At 41.3% G+C, this 20,873-nt stretch overlaps 1 protein-coding gene across 4 annotated transcripts in view; it reads right to left on the reverse strand.

Moving 5' to 3' along the window:
• Positions 1–20,126, reverse strand: part of spata13 (spermatogenesis associated 13) — a 21,561-nt gene extending 1,435 nt beyond the window's left edge. Inside the window, exons 1-12 of one of the 4 annotated variants that reach the window (XM_064331839.1) lie at positions 19,640–20,126; positions 13,697–15,130; positions 9,078–9,620; positions 7,338–7,482; positions 6,855–6,973; positions 6,594–6,773; positions 6,124–6,318; positions 4,838–5,017; positions 4,258–4,490; positions 3,687–3,816; positions 688–1,060; positions 491–565 (exon numbers count right to left, since the gene is read on the reverse strand). In XM_064331839.1, the coding sequence (XP_064187909.1) occupies positions 491–565; positions 688–1,060; positions 3,687–3,816; positions 4,258–4,490; positions 4,838–5,017; positions 6,124–6,318; positions 6,594–6,773; positions 6,855–6,973; positions 7,338–7,482; positions 9,078–9,620; positions 13,697–15,130; positions 19,640–19,648 (3,616 nt within the window). In that variant the 5' untranslated portion in view covers positions 19,649–20,126. Of the gene's footprint in view, positions 1–490; positions 566–687; positions 1,061–3,686; positions 3,817–4,257; positions 4,491–4,837; positions 5,018–6,123; positions 6,319–6,519; positions 6,529–6,593; positions 6,774–6,854; positions 6,980–7,337; positions 7,483–9,077; positions 9,621–13,696; positions 15,131–19,639 lie in introns of those variants that run through there. The other 3 variants (XM_064331838.1, XM_064331837.1, XM_064331840.1) reach the window with 3 other exon arrangements.
• Between the last annotated feature and the right edge of the window lie 747 nt (positions 20,127–20,873).

The raw sequence follows: 20,873 nt of genomic DNA on the forward strand, positions 1-20,873 counted from the left end.
AATGTACCACGGGGGTGGTGATGCTTAACTTGCCCCAAAATACATTATTTTCCAATAACAGGACAGCCCGGAGGGGTTTATTCCACTTATACGACGGGTTACCAACAATGTCCATATATAGTGACTTTAATAATAATTGATTTTTATTGACTTAATCACCAGAAATTGAAATAATGCTGATATACAATAATGAAATAAACACTGCTTGACCACACCATTTTCAAAAGCAAGACAGAGCTAGGTAGATCAAACGAACAAAACGAGAAGGAACTATTTTATCTCGATAGAATCATTGTTTTCATAGAATTAACGACCAGAGTTAATCCAAATAGAACTACCAACGAGAGTTTTTCTTGACAACGTTAAAACAATATGCCCAAATGGCTGCGGAAGAATATTCGCCTCGGCCGAATCACCACCCTGTCGTGGTTTATTCCTTACTTTAATATTTCAATGTTACAAAGAGTATTTGTCAGGGTTCAGGACTTACTCCTCAGTTTCCCATTTTTGGATTTCCTAGCTCTGAGAATGGCTCTTCTCCTCTGGCTCTCACTGATCTCCATCCCTGCCCAAGGAAATCAAATTAAGATCAACCTATTTAAACTGGCTTAAGATCAAAATCATTTTTAAAGACACATCTAATTAATTCACATTTAAAATTTTTTTCAATTAAATTTTTTTACACACCCAGTTCCTGGTCTTCCTGGACCCGGCGGCGCTCGTTGGCAAAGGCCTGCAGCCAACGGCGCTTGTCTGTCGCTTTTTTGGTACAGAAGACATACTCCTCGTGGGTAACTCTGTCCTGCAGCCGGAAGGCATTTTTCAGGCTGAGCCCAAGCTGCCTGTCCCGGCCGTCAGGCACGTCTAGCACCTGCATGCGGTCAGTGTCCAATCGGCCACAATAGAAGAGCAGGTCCCGCCGCAGGACGTCCTTCTTGCAGAAGACCATCTGATGGTCAAAAAGGAAGAACACTCGCTGTTGTGTCTTACCCTCAGGGAAAACTCTGCTCAGGTCCCCTGAGTGGATCAGGTCTGAGCTTCGGCACAAAACACCCTCTCCCTGGAAACACAAAGCACTTGTTTATAATACACCCAAAGACTGGATACACAGAAGCATAATGGCAGGGTGGCAGTGGGGGAATGTTCAGGAAATGTCAGCGTAATACAGGTGTGTTTGGGGTGCCAGTGGGTGAGTGTGTGTGTTTCAGCCTTATAAAACCTATAAATTGGTCAATACAGCATTAAAGTTGCGCTAAAATTCATGATACAGCTATGATGTGACACACCTGTTCATCTTATTCATCTACTTATCACTGCACACCTGCAACAACAGATTGTAATTCACTCAAACCAGTCATGCATTGTGTGAGAGTCAGGAATACACCCTGGATAGTTTGCCAGTCCATCGCAGGGCACATACACCAATCTGTATCTGTTCAACCAACAAAATTATCTGTCTGTGTATCTGTATTCGGATAGAAGACTGGAAGTGGGCAAGGTTTATACAAAACTCCCGTTAAATCGGGCAAACGTTGTATTTTCTAACCTAATATTCATTATCAATGCAATTGTTGTGCCTTCAAAGCATCAAATTGATTTAATATTGGCATATAAATAATTATGAAATATATTTCCACATCCTCATACTGTACTTTTCATCTCCCTCTCTCTCTCTCTTTTTATTTTTAACTAAACTGTCTGAACCTATGGTCATTCCAGCAGTACGCTCCAGGAAACAAGCTTTTTAACGATATGATTCAACCAGGTCAGTTTTAAAACTCCAGAGGCATTTAATCATAAAAGATGCTATCATAAGCTCATTTTATGCTTTGTGTACTTGACGATGGTGTTATATTATCATCTAAGTTAACTATTTATAGCGATTATTTACCTTTAGTTTGTTCACTTTATGAAGCTACAGAAGTTACAGAAGTAAAATATCAAAAATGATCAAAATTGGCATATGGAACCAAAATCATTGTTTTGGCGCCGTTGCCTCCCCTTAAACTGCTGGATTTTGTAGCGCATTGATTTTAGAACTGTTAAAAGGCCAAGGTGTCCCTTTACTGAGAAATAACTTGTTGCGAGGTAAAAAAATAAAAAAAAAATAAAAAAAAACCAGGACTGGAATTTAAAAAAAACTGGACTGGAAGAAAAAAAAAACCAGGACTGGAATTTAAAAAAAACTGGACTGGAAGAAAAAAAAAACCTGGACTGGAAGAAAGAAAAACTGGACTGGAATAAAAAAAAAAAACCAGGACTGGAATAAAAAAAACTGGACTGGAATAAAAAAAAACCTGGACTGGAAGAAAAAAAAAACCTGGACTGGAAAATAAAAAAAAACTGGACTGGAAGAAAAACCTGGACTGGATTGAAAAAAAAACTGGACTGGAAGAAGAAGAAAAAAACCTGGACTGGAATGAAAAAAAAACTGGACTGGAAGAAAAAAAAACTGGATTGGATGAAAAAAAAACCTGGACTGGAAGAAAAAAAATACGGAGCCCCCTAAGGGTCATGGTGGGGATAAAAAATTGTTTTTTTTTGAGCTACTTTTGCGTTCCCTCGCAATGCTTTTGCATTACCTCGCAACGTTTGACATTCACAGTTACACGTAGGCTACCTTTCCGTGCAACTCTGGTAATTCATCTTGCCCTGGCTCTACATTTTGGATGGTGCAGTGGCATGCGCCCTTTTGTGATGTCTAATGTTGGTAAAAACGGAATGTTTAGCTAGCTAGCCGGGACAGCAAGCATGCCTTGAGACCATTCTGACCTAAAACCAAAAATATTTATATAGGCTCGGTAACAAGTGAGGCCGAAGCTATTGTACCGAGACAATGCTCTATTTTTAATAAAACTGTTATTATTTAATAAAACTGCATGAAACCATAAGTCAATCAAATTCATCTCCTTAGCACTGTCTTGCTTTTTAAATGGTGTGGTCGCGCAGTGTAGTCATAACGTCTTTATAGGACCCTCTGAAATGGGTTCTGAATGCCAGCTTGCTTTATGATGGGTTCGCCGTCACAAGGCAGCTGCTATGTGCCGGAGTTCCAGATACTCTCTCTCTCTGCCTGTGTAACGTTAGATAGAGGCTATGAGAACTCGACATGGAGCTGACTTTTTTCTCCCCGAATCCGAATAATAACGAGCAACTTCGGGTAGAAGAAATATCTGTTTCCATCGCGTTATTTGTGCTTTCCCGAATACAGTATTCGGATTCGGATACATCCCTAGTATGTTGTACGGAGAAAATAATGTTAAAAGAGTTAGCCATTTAAAAAAAAAAAAAAAAAAAAACATGCTTTTGGGTGGAGGGGGTTTTCAACTGTTATAATAATTATTTTGTAGAGCAATAATTAAGAAATTTAAAACAATTTGAGCTGTGATGAACCTACAAGAAAGAAGAGGCAAGTGTATTTTGCCACTACACACTGTGAGGAGGATGTTTGAAAGCCAAAAAATTCTTTAAGTGTCACAGTTGGAGAACTGCAGAAATCAGTTGCATATTCGGGTTACCAAGTCTCCAAAACTACAATTAGATGACTCCTTCATGCCAACAAGCTATCTGGAAGGCTTGCCAAGTGTGTGAGTGTGTGATAGGAGTGTTCTTATGTTGGGGGAGAGTGTGTGTGTGTGTGTGTGTGTGTGTGCAGGTGTGTGTGTGGACACGGAAGTGGGCCTAACCTCCCAGCGTAGTATGGTCTCCTGCCAATGAGCAATGGTGTCTAAACTCTCCAGCCTCCTTTTCCTCTCATTGATAAGGCATGCCACCTTCTTCATCGCCTCATATGCATCACTGACACTGCTGTTGTCCCTGCAGCCAATAACACCACAGAAACCATAATATGGACCAGGCAATACAGACCTACGTGACAGTCTGACTGACAGGTTAAGATTGGGCGGTGTCACGGAAATACCGAATACCAAAGTATTTGAAAATAACAGCAGTGTCCAAAGAATACGTTTTCCCCACTGTCATTTTAGAATCCACCAGTGGTAAAAGTGGGTGGTCCCAGGCCCGTTAGGCCCCCCCACAGTGCCACGCCTGCTACAGCTATATTTTTCAATTAGCCGGTAATACCGTATACCATAATCAAATTTGGGGAACTTATCAGTAATTGAATACCGCAAATCCCAAACAGAAACTACAGCTTAATTTATTTAGTAAGCCAGTAACTAAAACAAACACAACAGCCTGCTAAAAAAACACTAATGTGTCAGACATAGACATCATAATCCAGGTGTGATACAGCACCTGTGCTCTGGTGGAGTGTACTTCAGTAGCTCGCCCAACTGGAGGGGATATTTGCAGATCTTCTGTACAGGCGTAAGCAGGAATCCAGCGACGGAGATGTCAATCATCTGCTGCAGCAGGCGGCACGCTTCAAAGAAGTGTCTGTATCGGCCCAACTTCAAGAGGCGTTGCAGCTCCGCACACGCATGTGGATGGTTATTACAGTACTCTGAGTATATAGAGAACTCACTCTGCTAAGAGAGAGACAAGTTGGTGGTTATTACAGTATTCTGGGTATACAAAGAACTCACTCTGCTAAAAGAAAGACATGGGTGGCTATTACAGTACTCCAAGTATATAGAAAACACATCGCTAAGAGAAAAACATGTTGGTGGTTATTACAGTATTATTACATTATTACAGAGGTCTTACAAGAGAGCCAAGAGTATATGGAGAACATATCCAGGACATCTTCATGTGTCCTCCGAAACCAAAATACCCAGGACCCATGTGGGTCCAGGCCCAAAATTCATGTTCATTGTATTTACTTACGCAGCTGTGTGTGTGTACATTTGTGCATATACGTGCTTCTTTTGATTACCTGTAAAAGGAAGCAGGAGCCAATCTGGCTCTGGTGAGGTTGCTCTTTGTTGTAGTATCTCTCCAGGTTTTTGAGGAATTTACGGTGGAATCTGTAGATGTCCTCAATGTTGCTGAAGATGGTGTTGATCTGCAGCTGGGTGAACATACCTGTGTGTTTCCTGCACTGTCGAAGGTAACCCTATATAAACAATAATATAAAAAAGCCAATATAAAATCTGTAATCAATTAATAATAATCAATGCAGGAATGTACTATGTATTTTTTTATAAAAAACAGCTACAAATGTAAAAACCTGACCAGAAATTTACAAATTCCTTTTGAAAAATAATTTTTTTTATTTAGTATACTTTATTAAGTATTTATTTCCCTCAGAGACACCACTGCCAATAGTGCTTGGCAGAACTAATCACAACACTGACTAAACGCCAAACAGTGGGCACACCAATCACAAAACTGAAAGCACAAAGCATCTTTACAAACACTAATGGAATCCTAAGTGCAGGACCATCAAAGGCAAATGAGGAAGTCAGTAAGGGTGGCGGGTAGCTCACCAGTATCCTCAAGCTGCAAATCATTATGGCCTATTATCTATTATTGCTTAGCTACTCCGCTAAAATGAAACATCAATGTATTAAAGTCTGCAATCAAAATTAGTGCTTACCCTACATATAGAGGCAAGGAAATCACATATTTTGATATTAAGCTGAAAGCTAATTCTACTACTGCCCACTTGATCTTTTGGATACAATGTCATTTATGTACAGTAAGTATCATTTAAATTTGCAGTGAATTACATTTTAAACAATCAGTGGTGCAAACACTTAGAGGGCTGCCAATCAAATGTCTTGCTGTGACAGACCTCCAACTCATGCACAGAAATGACATACCTGACATAAAGATGAAATTTATTATTTTCCATTTATTCATTCAAAAAAAGTAAGAATGCATCCATCTTGTTACTTCATGAACACTTAAAATCCAAAAAAATAGTGATTGCACAGGGTCTTAATAAGGATTTCAAATTATTAGTGATTACTCACCATGTCAAGTCACAAATAGATTTTTTAAACTGATTTAATTGATTATTTAGATTAATTGTTGCAGCCCACAGAGCAACAAACCATTCCCATATCACCAGTAGAAGGCACTGCTCACTGCAGAAACAATTACTCATCAGATACAAGTTACTACAGAAATCTCAATTTGCATTTGGATGAAAGTGCCAAACTCACATACATAACACACAGAGCTAACACACACAAACACACACACACACACACACACCTCGCAGATGTCCCTCAGGTGTTTGATGTAGACGCGCTCTGTGTTCATGATTTCATTGACCACATTGGCCCTCATTTGGTCCCTGTGCTCTGTGCTCTGAACCTGAGTGGCCCCCGGTACTGGCTCCTTGGCCTGCACATTCTCAACGCTGTCCAGCGGCATGGAAACTGCACCATCCTCCTGATTCACTCGCACCTGCCACAAACACGTTATCAGTTTAACCAGTCGTCCTGACTTTGGAGAACATTGACAAAGCTGCTGGGTAATTCTGGGATATACTCTCACTCTGATAAAGCTGGTTAATTCTGGGATATTCTCTTACTCTGATAAAGCTTGGTAATTCTGGGATATACCCTTACTCTGATAAAGCTGGGTAATTCTGGGATACACTCTTACTCTGACAAAGCTGGTTAATTCTGGGATATACCCTTACTCTGATAAAGCTGGGTAATTCTGGGATACACTCTTACTCTGACAAAGCTGGACGGGAACCAGGCTTGTAGGCCAGATGCTGCACCCCACCACCAGTCCTTGTTGGAGGCGTCAAGGACACGGATAACATCTCCGGCTTTGAAGCCCAACTCCTGCTCTTCCATCGTGACATGATCCCACAGGGCCTCAGCATACACAACCTGGCCTGAGCTTATCCACTGAAACACACAAGCACATCCTAAGCTTATGAACTTCTCACACACGCATGCACGCACGCACGCACACACACACCTATTTACCTCATTGAGGGCCGAGTGCTCAGCCCCTGGCTGCAGGTAAAGTATGATATCACTGAGCTCATCAAAGCTGCAGTCTTCTTCACTCACACTGTCATCCAGCATCTCAGTCCCCCCTGGCCCTCCGTCTGGTAAACATACACAGGATGGCAACACTGCCTAAACTTTGTCAAACCTCCCTATACACCACAGTTGGTAGTTTTATTTAAAATGTTTTACAGAAATGTTAACTTACTTACCTTGGTTATGGATATTTATCTATGTATGACTGACAAAAACTAAATGCTGTGGAGATGAGATTGTGAAGGAAATAGCTACAGTATGTTGACACAGCAACATTTTCTGTTAGCTAATATTTGGTTGTAACTGCTTGGAAATCATGGCACACTCATTTGTCATGATAAAAACATGCTGATTGAACATTCAAATGCAACAGCCTTTTTTCCCCAGTAAGTGGCAACAGACACTGAAAACTACTGCACACACCACTAAGGATTCTGTGGAGGCGGGGTTGTCCCAGACGGTCTAGGCCGACAGGAGTGCTCTGGGAGAGGGTACAGGGCCGGAGTCGAACAGACACCCCTCTGTAGGGTGGAACCTGGTGTGACGGGAGAGGGGGCCGGGAATCTGGCTGTAATTACAGAAAAGAGAGCAATAGCACTTCATCAAGACAAGGCTCAAACACTAACCCGACAGGGCTCAGCCAGGCCAAACGAGGACCAATCAGGAAAAAAAAAGGGGCTAGAGAGGGTTCAACCAGGACATGCAGACTCTGTCAGGCCAATCAGGCTAAAGAGGGTTCAGTCAGGCCACAGACAGCAGGGACGTAATTGTAAAGCATGATCACCTTTGGCAAAGCTACTACAAATCAGCATCTCTGATATCACCCAACTAGCTAGCTAAACTCTAATTAACTTCCCTTGATATACTGTATGTGGTGTTTTGTTTCATATATACAAATTCAACAACAATTAAGGGTAGATTTTTATGGGACCACAGAAGCTACAGCAATAGCTTCACTGAAACAGATATGCCCATGTTTAATTTTAGCCAAGTTTATGTAAACGGGTTAATCTTTTTGTTTTTACGAAAAATAATATAGCTAGCCCCATAGTTAACAAGCTACACCAATAGAAAGTCCAATGCATACAATGAGGAGAAGATGATTCTGACTGAGTGTGAGTAGAAAGTTAACATTAGCTGCTTGCAGCTCTAAGATGGACTTTAGTGTTGGCTATCTGACCATGAAACCATTTCAAATTAAAGCAAAGCCATTACCACACAGAGGGGTGTGTTGGTACAACATTGTGTCCTGTAAGTGTGGGAAAATTTGTTCTGTCAGTTGTGTAAAATGTTGCCAGATGCCTGAATGAATTCCCCCTAAAAACTCCTCAAAATATTCCATCTTGATCTTTACTCATTTACCCATATGCACTTAATAATTCATCCCACATCCACCAATTTTGAAATTCACAATCTGTCACTGATTCCCCATACATTTCTTCTGGTAAAACTTCCCCAATGAATTTTAAAACATTTGTGTTCTTCCATCATTCTCAAATTTGCACGTGGATGTCAGATAATGTAGGCTACAGTAACAGTATCTCTGCTCTATAGAATTCTTTTGAACTTATCGAAGCGTGACAACAGTGAAAAACAAGATATTATCGAAGCTACATCGCACAGTAACAAATGTAAAAGATAGAGGATGTCGCACAGTGTATGCCCAGTTTAACCAAATGGAAGTGTGTCCAATTCCAGCCTACCAACCACTTCCAGCAACAACCTTGTTTTTTAGGGCTCCCAGTTCTATCCAAGAACCTAACCACGCCCTGCCCCATATACTTTACAAGTATTGACATCCTGTTAAATGACCAGTGGTGTAGTATGTGTAGGAAATTGAGCTGTATAAATGGATTTGATACTTCTAAATATGATCTGTGTAAGTGTCTCTGGATAAGAGCATCTGCTAAATGCCTAAATGTATTTCATGTAATATATATAATACATAACTGTAGCCTTTAAGCTGAAATAACTACATGAATGACACCAAGGTTACCATGGAGATAATGACAGTAAAGTCAATGTAAAACATAATATAATGACCCTTCAGGAAAACCAACAACCACTTGACCGTAAACTAACCATAGGTTGGCGAACAGTGAAGAGTTTACTGGAGTGGATTGAACAAAGCAATAAAATTGACAAGACCTCTTCAAATCTTACCAAATCCTCTTTCTCTTCTGAGGAAGGTGAAGAATACAAATCCACCCCTCCAATGACAGAAATGGGACGTTGCTTCCTGTGTTGGTTCTCTTGGCTTGTACTCCAGTGAAGCTCACTATTACCATTGCAATTTTCGTGACTGGAACTGTGGCCACATTTTCCATTATGGTTCTCTTTGCTGAAACTAATGCCATTGCTATTGTATTCAGCTGGGAGGCCCCTTCTTGCTTCCTCATTTGGATATTCAGCATCCTCTTCAGGAATGGATATCTTTCTACCCACCAACTGACCATAGTCAGACAGGGGTCGTGGCCTCGTTCTCCCTACTCTCCTGCTGGGCGGATCTGCAGTGCACACTAGTGCATCTGATGTGCTCAAGTCCAATACTGGCGTGCATGTTGCTGGTGAGGGTTCATCTGCCGCAATCATGGTGGTGTTGGAGGTGGGTGTGCCATCTCCACATGTAGGCGTGTCTGATATGGGCGTCTCTATTAGTTGTGCAACTTCCAGCTCCTGCTCAGAGGATCTGTCTTCTAGCACCTCCTGTAGAGGAGTAGAGAAATTAGAGGGTAAAAGAAAGAAAAACTATTATTCAGCACAGTAGGTCTAAAATGTATCCTCCTTTTAAGAGGATTTGTACACTTTCAGTATCTGTAGGAGGGAATTGGATCAGCTTTATCCTGTAAGGTTGAACCACAGAGATACAAACCTCACCGTTATTGGCTTACTTAGTGAATTGAACAAGGTATGAAAAGTAGTTTTGTTTGCGTTGGTCAGCTCTCCCATGTAAAACAGCAATTTTTGAACCTCGATATCTCCGCTTTTTCACAGCCAAACTCAGTGCCATTTTGTAGGTGCCGGTGGACTACAATCAGCGAGCTTGGCATACATGTACACAATAGTTGACTCTGAGGCAGTATGCTAATTTTGGTGGTGCTTTGCCAATAGGTGGCACTGTAAAAGATAAAAATTAAAAATGCCTTTGCATGTGATGTCTTAGTACCAGTCTGCCACTTAATGTACAATGAAACAGTCATTTTTTTTAAATGACTGCCAATCAGATGTTAGTGAGCATGAGACAGGCTTAGCAATGGCTGATCATCATGTAAAGTGTATGTATGTTGTCCTCAAAGCTAGGGAATACAATTCAATCACAATACAATCCTGTAACAAACTTTTCCAAACAACGCCAAACTCCTTCCCCTCAGTCTTTCCACCACAAACAGGAAGTGCATGTACAAGAAATCGAGCAAGAGAGCAGCAATCAGCAATCCAAGAGATCAGTGATTGCCTCTTATTGATTTTGATTTATAATTTGATCTGGCTTTGGTACCCAAGGACATTTGGACTTCGCCAAGTCCAACGTGGCCTTAACCTAAAAATAATTAAATCTGTTTTGAAACGTTAATCATTTTTAATCTCTTATAACCCAATTAGACACTGGTGAATTCTCTTACTGTAAATTATTGCTTTTATCGGTCTGGTCTGATTCAAGGTGCACTGCTGTAACACCTAGGCTACATCGTTGGGAAGCTTAGACAAGTCAAATAACTGGTAATACTACAGTGATGTATCGATATTGCTAAAATCCCCTTCTGAGCTCTAAGCAATCAATCTCCTTTTTGTATACAGGCTTGAAAAAGTCATTATTCATTTTGCATTATTTCCATTGAGCGGAAAGCCTTTTCAGGTGCATTTAAAAAACATTTCTATGCATGTAAATAGAATTCAGAATGGGAAAAGCGCCATTTTTATAAAAAAACAACTTCTTACCTTACAAACAGTGAAAAAATGTTCTCAATTAGACATTTAGCTTTTACCTAAAAGCAAGGTACTACCTGAAAAAAATCAACCCTCTCTATGATCTACCCATCGTGACTTTTGCCCCTGCGTGGAAACCCCATATACGTTGCAGTACCCTCACAGTCTTGTGTTCTTCAACCTCATTATCATAGCTTTTGAGTATAGCTTACAGCGTTCTTCTAACTAAAATTATGGCTTCACTATTGTGCGGTGTAACCAGTTACGTACAGGGGATTTGGTCATTTCGGGTCAAATGTGCACTGATCAGTGTTCACTCACAGAGATACAGGTGTGTAACACACATGAAGACACACAGGAACAGAACTGCTAGTTCTCGTCTGTGTAATACATCAGACTTTGCCCCAGACTCCAAATAAGTGCTCCAATAAAGCACAGATTCCCTGCTTACACAACCATAGTATCACTGTGGTTAATCATTACCTCTGCACAGAATCTAGGGTCATTATAACACTGCTCTCCTAAGGAAAACCATAATGGCAACACAGGAGCAAAAGCTGTTCCTGCACAATAAAAAAGAACAACAGAATGAACTCCTCTACAACAGGAGGCTCTGGTGTACTTAAACAGACTAGTGTGCTAACAGTATTGTGTTTACTCAAGATTTCCAGAATCTACAGTAAGTTGCATTTTTGTGTGGTCACTTAAACCCAGTCCATCTGCAATAGTCTGTCAACAGCATTTCGCTTATCAGTGGTGAACTGTCACCTAAAACAGTACGCAGACAGCAAAATTGTCACTGTAAAATTATCATCTGTTATCATGTGTGTTCACCGTATGATAGTGCAGAGCAAGATCACAGGAGCGCATTAGTACTGTATAACATTTTTTTTTAGCAGACGCTCTTATCCAGAGCGACTTACACAACTTTTTACATAGCATTTATATTGCATCCATTTATACAGCAGGATATAGGCTATACTAAGCAATGCAGGTTAAGTACCTTGTTCAAGGGTACAATCGCAGGGTGCTACCCAGGAAATGAACCTGTGACCTTCAGATATTGCTGCCATTACAGTCTGCACGTGTGACAGATGTCATACTTTGACGTAACCATAGATCAGGGCCGCCCAATCCTGTTCCTGGAGATCTGCCCTCCTGCATGTTTTCACTCCAACCCTCACTCAAGAGGGTTAATAATCCCTCATAACATGAAATGTTCCTCATTTTAAAAAAAATATATTATGTCCTCTTTATTTCAAACTTTGAACCATGTCTATACTGTGTATAATTTTGAAGATAATGGGGTTTTTATTTAAGATAGGGGGATTCTTACAAAAAGCCCTCAATTTTAGGTGGGGTTTAAGGAGTTAATTGAAATAAAGAGTACCAAGTATGTACTTCTGATCCTGTACAAAACCGGATTTCTTTTTCCAATCGTAGCTAGGATGTGTACAACACCAGGAAATGGCACCAAACCTCTCCAAATTGGAATATATATATATATATATATATTTTTTTTTTTTTTTCTTTCCCCCAGCCATATTACACTTCCAGAAGCTAATTCCACTGAGGGTGGTACCCCCAGGAACCCCACAAAAATATTCTTTATTTACACATTCTCTCTTTTTGACTAATCCCTGTATTTCAGTCAAATGCTGTCCTTCTGGAGAGCTTCTATGCACAAAATGTGTTCATAATGAATAGTTATGAGACCACATTTGATCCTCATGTTGACAGACACCAATAACAAACTCCAAGGGCAATCAAAAGCCTAGAATCAAGACTAGATACTGGAAGCTCTTACCTAATCAGAAACACCTGTGAAGTCAACTGTCCCAAACATTATGTATTTATAAAGTATGTACAAAGTGCTGTAATTTATATATGGTGAAACCAAAATGTTTTCTTTTTAAATTCCCTGTAATATACAAAGCCAAATAAAAAAATATACATATTTCTTTGTCCCAAATGTAATGGAGCTCACTGTATACACATGCATACTATTAGCTGTTGCACAGACGAGTCATTTCGTCATCATGTAGTCATAAAATTGTCAAATGTCCCACCCCGAGTCTGAACTCAACTAAACTCACCTTCAAACAAGAGATCCACCTGAACTCTTAAGGGTGGTTCAGACCGGATCTGGCGAGGTCGCGTGGTGACGCGCCGGCTCCCCAAGCTGTCCGTCTTATGGGCGGAATACGAGCAACCGCAACGGAACACTGCCAGCACATGACTGGATAGAGGCGCCGTAGTTGGGTTTCGGCTCCCATTTTCAAAACCGGAACAATATAGCGGACCGTTGAAAAACTCTTTCTTATTCCACCTAAACAGTCCATTAAAATATATTTCTGCAAACATATGAGGAGAGAACCAGGCAATGCAGTTGTGGAATCTTGAATATATTTGATCTACTGTACACCTAGTTTGAACGTTCGATCCAAGTTTCCTAAGCCAGAGTGAGCTTTGTCGGACGCCTTCATTTCCATAGATCAAAGACGGAGTACATTCTATGCAAATACAGAACCAACGACAGAACCACACCAATCGCCAGACGGCTTCCATCATGCACCGTGCAGCCTGTCCATAGAAAATGAATGGGACGCATTGAGTGCCAGATCTGGTTTGAACCCACCTTATTCTTATCCAACTGAATTTACTGCATTCATAACCTGCAGGGATGGAACCAGCATTTTGCCATTTGAGCCACTCCATTCCATGTAAAAGATTCCATTCCATTCAATCCATTAAACAGATTTCAGTAAAACCCATAGCAAACTGCTGTTACCCTTGTCACTGGCTTGATACACCAGAGACACTAATGTTCCAAATAAAATGATAAGGGAGTGAGTTACCTGTGTTCCCCGAGTCAGCCCTGCAGATGTGTCCTCAGTCTGAAGGTCGAGCACTCCCTGTGGAAGACGGAGGGAGTCCCATCCCTCTATTTGTCCTGGCTCAAAAGGTGCAGAGCCCTGCAGAATGTCACTCACTGCACAGGCCTGGGAGCTGACAGAGGAGAGGCCTGAGGGGGAGGGGTCAGAGCCAGGGGCGGATTCAGATTCCAGGAAGGGCATGTTGTGCTGCTTATTAGCTTCTCTACTCCGGACTGCCAAACAGCGGCGCTGACGCTCGCTGTCATGGTAACAGGGCACTCGGCGGGAGTAGTCATCGTGTAGTCGGCTGAGAGCCGACCGGTCAGAACAGGGGCTGGGGGCAGGGGCGGGCCCAGATCGCTGGCGAACAGACAGGTCATTCATACTGCACACCAGCTTCTGCACCTGAGCCCTGATGTGGAGGGGGCTGTGGTTTCTGGGGACCACAGATGAGGTGCTGGCAGTCCTCTTGATGCCATGGGCAACACTGGCCTGCTGGTCTCCATGTTGTGGGCAGGGTGGCCTCCGTCTGAAGGGGCCTCTAAAGAAATGCAAGTTATCAGCACTCGTGCTCAGTCTGCTACGCGCTATAGCATTTGCTGTTGTCTGGATGGGGGCCGGGGGGCACAGGAGCTCCTGGCTGAGAGCTGTTGGAGCCGGAAGCTGCAGAGGGGAGCTGCTGTTCAGCTCTGCCTCGACTTGCAGCAGCGTGATGCGGCCGTCTTCATACGCCATGCGAAGGCTCCGTGAGAAGCGACTGTTCCTATTCAGGCCCTCCCCCCCACCACCCTCTTCATCCCACGTATCTTCTCCCAAGCTCAGCCCATTTACCACCCCCTGACCCTCTTCACTCTTGTGCTGAGTGGCTGCTGTGCTGTACTCAGCCTCCTGAGTGCTGTGCCCTGTCTCTGGATTGCCTTCAGTCCCATGCTCCATCTCCTGATTCGCTGCAGTGGCTGCCCGGTTCTGGATGCCCTGGAGGATTGAAGAGCGTAGCTTCTTGAAGGAGCCCATGACACGTAGGCCAGAGATGGCAGGCCAGGCAGTAGCAGGGCGGAGCCTCTCCACACCTGAGCAGCTGCCTTTGTGTGGGGTGGAGAACAGCTGCAGGATCTTGGCGTGATATGGTCTACTCTCTGGATTGCGTGGTGGGCCAGGGCCCACTGGACTGCTGAGATCAAGTCTAGTCTCACCACTGTCCTTTAACCTGGTTTCACTACTGTAGCAATCACTGTCTAAGCTCTGCCGCATCTGTTCTCCACAGTGCGGGTTCAGCACAGAGTTCTGTTCTCCTTCCAAAAACAGACCATGGCCACTGAGGGTTCTGTCACCCCCAGGCTCCTCCTCCTGCACCCCAGGAGACTGGCAGGACCGTGGGTTATTGCTGGCAGATGGAGTGTCATTGAACTGCAATGCCTGTAATAAGGACACACACAGTATTCTGCTCATAATTCTGCAATATTGGGCAGCAAAGCAGAGGGGCAATTGCCTGAGTTAATAAGTATAAACGTAAAAATAACCAGAATAGTAAAAATGGTAAAAAAGTAGCGTTGGATTATTAGTGAAAGAAAGAATAAAACATTTGAGGGTCATTATCAGCAATACCCATGTTCTGTGAATGCAAAGTTTTGCAAATTTACAGCAGCATAGAGAATACTGTTGGGTGAGTGAGGATTAAGTAAAATATGTTTAATTTCCTGAATCCAGCCGTTTTAAATGCCAACACCCTTATTTAACATCCGGCACAATGAATAACGAATACAAGTACATCAACAGTGACGGGTTTTAACTAATTAAATTTCATTAATTAAATTAGGAAATTTAATAACTGATACCTTTGATAATAATGAACAAATTAAATCGGAAAGAAAACAGTCCCAAGAAATTCAAGACCAAAGTTCAAAACCAAAAGACAGCCAAATATTCCAAAAAGCCAGGGATGAAAATGAAAAATGCCAGATGAGCTCGCTGTAAGACAAAAACGTCAGCAGATGGCAACAGCAGATATCAAATACCCCAAAATATCCACCCAAATAACCACCAGAAAACGTAACAGCGCTTTAGGGTTTCATTTGGCGCTGCCGCCCCAAGATATCTCCCCAGCATTGACACATTTGCATTTTTTTTTTGTTTTTCCACAGGAACTACTTGTTGTTCGAACAGCCACTTCCAGGTTGCAAATGTGAGCACTCAAATCTACATCTGACTGTTAACACTTCGACTCACGGACAAACTAGAGCAGCGGCTTGCGGTGAAATTACCTCCGCTCTTATCTTAATGGGAATAGAAAATACATTTTTGCAACAAGTTGTAAATATTCTTGTTAGTCAAAGCATTTTTATGTGTATTTGCATTACATTTACATGGCATTTACATTTATAAATGGTTATCTGAGCCTTAGGCGAGATTTGATTGCGCGCCACAAAGGTTCTCACAGGCAAGCGCGTTACCAGTGTGCCACCAGCAAAGAACTTACAGCGAGTGCAAATTTTTTTGGCCAAAAAAAAAAATGTTTCTTTTCATTTTTTGTGAAGTTTTGATGCTAAATGTCTAAATGTACAGCGGGGAGACATATTGTGGAACATTTGTAGTGATGTAATCAGGCTGGGAAAAGAAAAAATGCGAAATCCCCTTAGCTTGGGGCTTTATTGTGTGGACTTGTGAAGCTGTTTGTGAATTCTGTCTGTTGAAATGGGGTCAGAATGTACAAAAATGAATGTTTTTAAGGGCTGAGAGTCCGTGGTCATTGCAGTTATTTCTGTAGGAAACAGTGCCAAACTCTCTGTGCTGTATAGGTATGGGGCACGCTGCCCCACCAAGGCATAACTTGGCGGGATGGCATATCTGCCATCCCAAAGTATTTAGCTAAATAAGACAAATAGTAAATCCATTTATTTTTATTTTACGTATGCAATTCAACAGAATATAATTTGCGAAACCACTTAATATATTATATGCATGATGGCATTGTTAAAAAGCACTATTTACGTGTAATTCAAGTCTAACATATAAAATAAACTTGACAAAAGCACACATTCTGGGGGTTTCAACGTAAAATTACTTGCATATTTCCTTATAAAGTATTCAAAAAAATAAATCGAGGACATGAAACAAGGTGTAACTATGTTTAACTATACACAGGAACTTTGGGGCCTCTGGCTCCCTGACCACGTTCATCATTAACTTTTTGTGGTCAACCAAGGCATAACGATGTGTCCGTCACCTTCCTCTTGTGACCCTGCAATAAACTTTCTGCCCAATCAATTAAGCATCAGCTTGGGGCAAGGAACACCCCCTTTTTTTGGAGGAATGGGGAGGCCGATTTAACAATCTTAAACGTTAACGCAGTAATCAATGGTCTATCTATCCATGTTTCATTGACCGCTCCAATACCACAAGCCAATCAAATGTTTGTGTGGCCAAAATAATACACCAATCACACGTGGGGTTCCATCGCGTCAGTGACTTTTGAGCATAAAACTCTTCAAAATACCCAAGTGGTAAATTTGTGCACATCCCAAGTCGTCTTGACTGGAACCCATTGTGACACCGACTTCACAGAAAAGCTTTCCCAAGTCTCTGTGCACCTGCCACAGACCCTGGGACCATCTGACAAGCTGACCGAGCATCACCTAACAGAATTAAGGACTGGCCTCCCTTATTATCACCGTTAAGTATAGAAACACATTTTATTTAACACTGACATCAAACTACAGGATAGCGTGAAATAGGTTATTTTACTGCTGTTTGTTGTTGTGTTTTGTTTGTTGTGCTCATGTTGGTCAGGAATAGCAAATCCCCAGACCTTGTAGTTTTACGTTGTTAAAACTTTATTTTATGAGACTGATTAGACAAATTAACCACGTAACATAGAGTAGTGTGTAACTAACCCACAACACTGATTAACCTTCCTTAAATGGCAGTACTGCTAACCTCTATGTCTAGCCCTCACAGAATTATAATTTCCTCTTATTATAATAATATAATATTATTTCACATATTATGCAAATCATTGTTATCAATTAGCCTATTCACACACTCACTATCATAATAAATAACTATTTCCTTTATTTCCAAAGCATTGTCGTGTCTATGTTATTTCATTAAGCTGGGCTCTGCTGACGTACCGAATTCTGACTGGTTTTTGAACTCCATTGTTCTGAATAAACCTGACCAAACCTCACTACATGAAAAAGCTAGGCAACAAAACTAGCTAGGCAACAACACCATGACCTATATTGTCTTTACTTAGCTAGGATTTTCAGTGCTAGCTTGCTAGTTTCTTAAAATTATAAGTTGGCGTGCAACATGGGGCAGTGTATGTCCAATTCCTGCCCCAAACTTGAAATGCCCAAATGTCGCCCAACCACATTCACAGAGCAACCGCACTGCAGTGTATCAGTCTGACCTCAGTGCATATCATACAAATCCAAGGCTTCTGTGGTATCTAACTAACTTTACAATCCAGCATTAGCTACCAAGTGTTTGTGTGTGTGCATAATGCAGCAGAAGACCAGGTGCTTCCATTCACCAACTACTCTGGAGTCTTTGCCAGTTGCAACCCATCATATCGGTTTGTGTGCCTGTCTGCACAAGCATTTTATTATTTTGTCAAATATCACTTGCACTGCACACTCCATATTCTATAGAAAATTTTACATTAACAGATTTAGAGGTAATTTGACTTCAACAATTATTAAGAGTGATTCTGCTCACTGTAGATGAACTGTGGAGTATATTCAAGTAGTTTTTGGGTTGCATGAAGGTTACCCCCTTCACTACCATCAAAACTTGCGGCACACTAGCAGGAGCTATCCGGTATGATGTGAAGGCTGGACATCATGGATGAGTCGGAAATTGGACTAGATATCAAAAAGTTTAATCAGAAATTATTCCTTGCAATCACACCATATGATTAGTTGCAAAAATGATGGTCATGCTGAAGTGATGTATTATGGGCTGTCTCTTGACTGTTGAGTAAGCTCGATTGCTCAGAAATTTTTGTTAATCTAGTTTACATCTGGACACTTTTCTCATACTCAAACTGAACATACTATGCAATGGGAACATGCTTATACACTTACTTTACCTGCCAGTTAGTATGCCGAGTACAGGTAGTAAGACGTTTACGCAGCCATAGTATCCGATAACTTTTTGCGTACCCAAGACGAACACACTAAATTCTCATTTTACGACACAGCATGATAAGTACGGATAGTATGCAGATTCGAACACAGCCTTAGGTTTCAGTATGAGCTGCGTGCGCACCTGAGTCTCGCGTCCCAGTGAGACACATCTTCCTGGTTGTTAAGGCAACGAGTTGTGTGGCTTGATGATGAATGAAGTGATGATGAATCCTAAAAACTTGTCATATTCGATTTCATCATGCTGGCCTTATGATCGAATATGTGATCAAAATCATATGATCAGACAACATGGACACGTTTTAATTATAATAGTACATTCTGCTAATTGATTTAGTTGGTGAATTTCTAGATGCTGTGACAGCGCAAATATCTTATTTACTAATGTTATGAAGAACAAACGGGTAGCTAAACCGGTATTCCAATATTAATACATTTTTGCCAGTTAAAGTTTACAAGCTTCCAAATCAACTCACTAGCTTATGCTTGGATGTTTAATGGAACTCCCACATAACAACGCTCCCAAACAAAACATCTCATGAACTGCCGCGCGGTCCAACATCCCCATTGCAATACCCGGCCATCAGTAACGTAAAGCTCTCCCTGTTCTGGACGGGAAAATACGTTCAGTACACATTACCGTCAAATACAAATACAACAAGCCTGAGTAAATATAGTTTTATATCAAAAAGTGAAGATAAGAAAATCTATGGTATATGAAAACAGGAATGGGCAATTCAAGACTGCTGACACCACGAATACAGTTGATCATTTGACTTACCTTTTTCATGACTGTTGAGAGCTTGGGTCAGGATGGCAAAATAATCAAACGAATAGCTATGGGTCGCCAGTGGCCAGCTTCTTCAGAAAGTCCAAGGGTCTGTTTGAGTCTATTTTACCATTTCCAATGAAAAAATGTCGGAAAATGCTAGCCACCATTAGCTACGTTACACCTTGAAACAAGCTAGCAAGTTAGCTAATGTCATAGCGAAGTTCGAAAAGATTATCAAAACTAAAGAGAATAATTTGCTAGCCAGCTCCTTTCATTATTTTCTTCCAATAAAAATATACTAAAAACGGGGATTTTATGCGCCAGTAAACCAATCTGAAATGTTCAGCTTAAATGTTAGCTGAAACAAAGTCCAAAGATAGTGAAGTAGACTAACGTAATCTACTTCAAGACGAGAGTTCCCGGCTCTGGCATCAGTGCACTTGCTGAGCGATTGGGGGCGGAGTCAGTTTCTTCACAACCAGGGCTAGGCGACCACAACAATAGGTCAAGGCCTTAGTGTTCGCGAGATTTAATCAGTAGTCCGAAGGCGTGACTAAAGCTTGAAAATTTAAAACTCCTTTTCATATTACGTTCGTAGGGTAACATATGGCCTAGGGCAGGAATCTCAAACTCCAGTACTGGAAGTCCTCTGTGTCTGCGTGTTTTCTTGTTTTATTTTCTATAAGCGGTATAGGCCTTGGGAACAAGATGTGCAATGTCTTTAGCCAATCAATAGCTTAAATCATGCAACAAAATACCGAAAGCAGAAGGTACTATGAATTTAAGATCCTTCAATTTTAGATCATTGACCGAAGGTTCTGGTTTTACAGCTTTCCCAGTAACAGAAGTCAATTATTTCCCAACAAAAGTAATTTAACAAATCAATTTTCGCTAGTGAGAGAAAGCCATCTAAATGGCACAATTTATGCATATCTGTATTGACCTATTGTTGCCATAATCATGTTTATTTTAATAGTTAGTTACAATAGTATCTCCCATGATGTCATCTGCATTATTGCAATGCCTTGCTGTCTGGTTAAGTGGTCTGTGCCATCAGACCATTGTAAGGTCTCCAGAATGCTGCAGCTCACCTGCTCTTCAGCCTACTTAAAGTCACAGCTCAGTCAGTCAGTCTTATCAGAGTTTCATTTGCTTCCAGTACCTGCCCACATCCAATTCAAATCACTGATATATCAAGCTGTAAAAGGTACTAGTCCCTTGTATCTTCAGACACTGACCACAC

This window comes from Anguilla rostrata, chromosome 4, assembly GCF_018555375.3.
Source record: "Anguilla rostrata isolate EN2019 chromosome 4, ASM1855537v3, whole genome shotgun sequence".
Classification (NCBI taxonomy): Eukaryota; Metazoa; Chordata; class Actinopteri; order Anguilliformes; family Anguillidae; genus Anguilla; species Anguilla rostrata.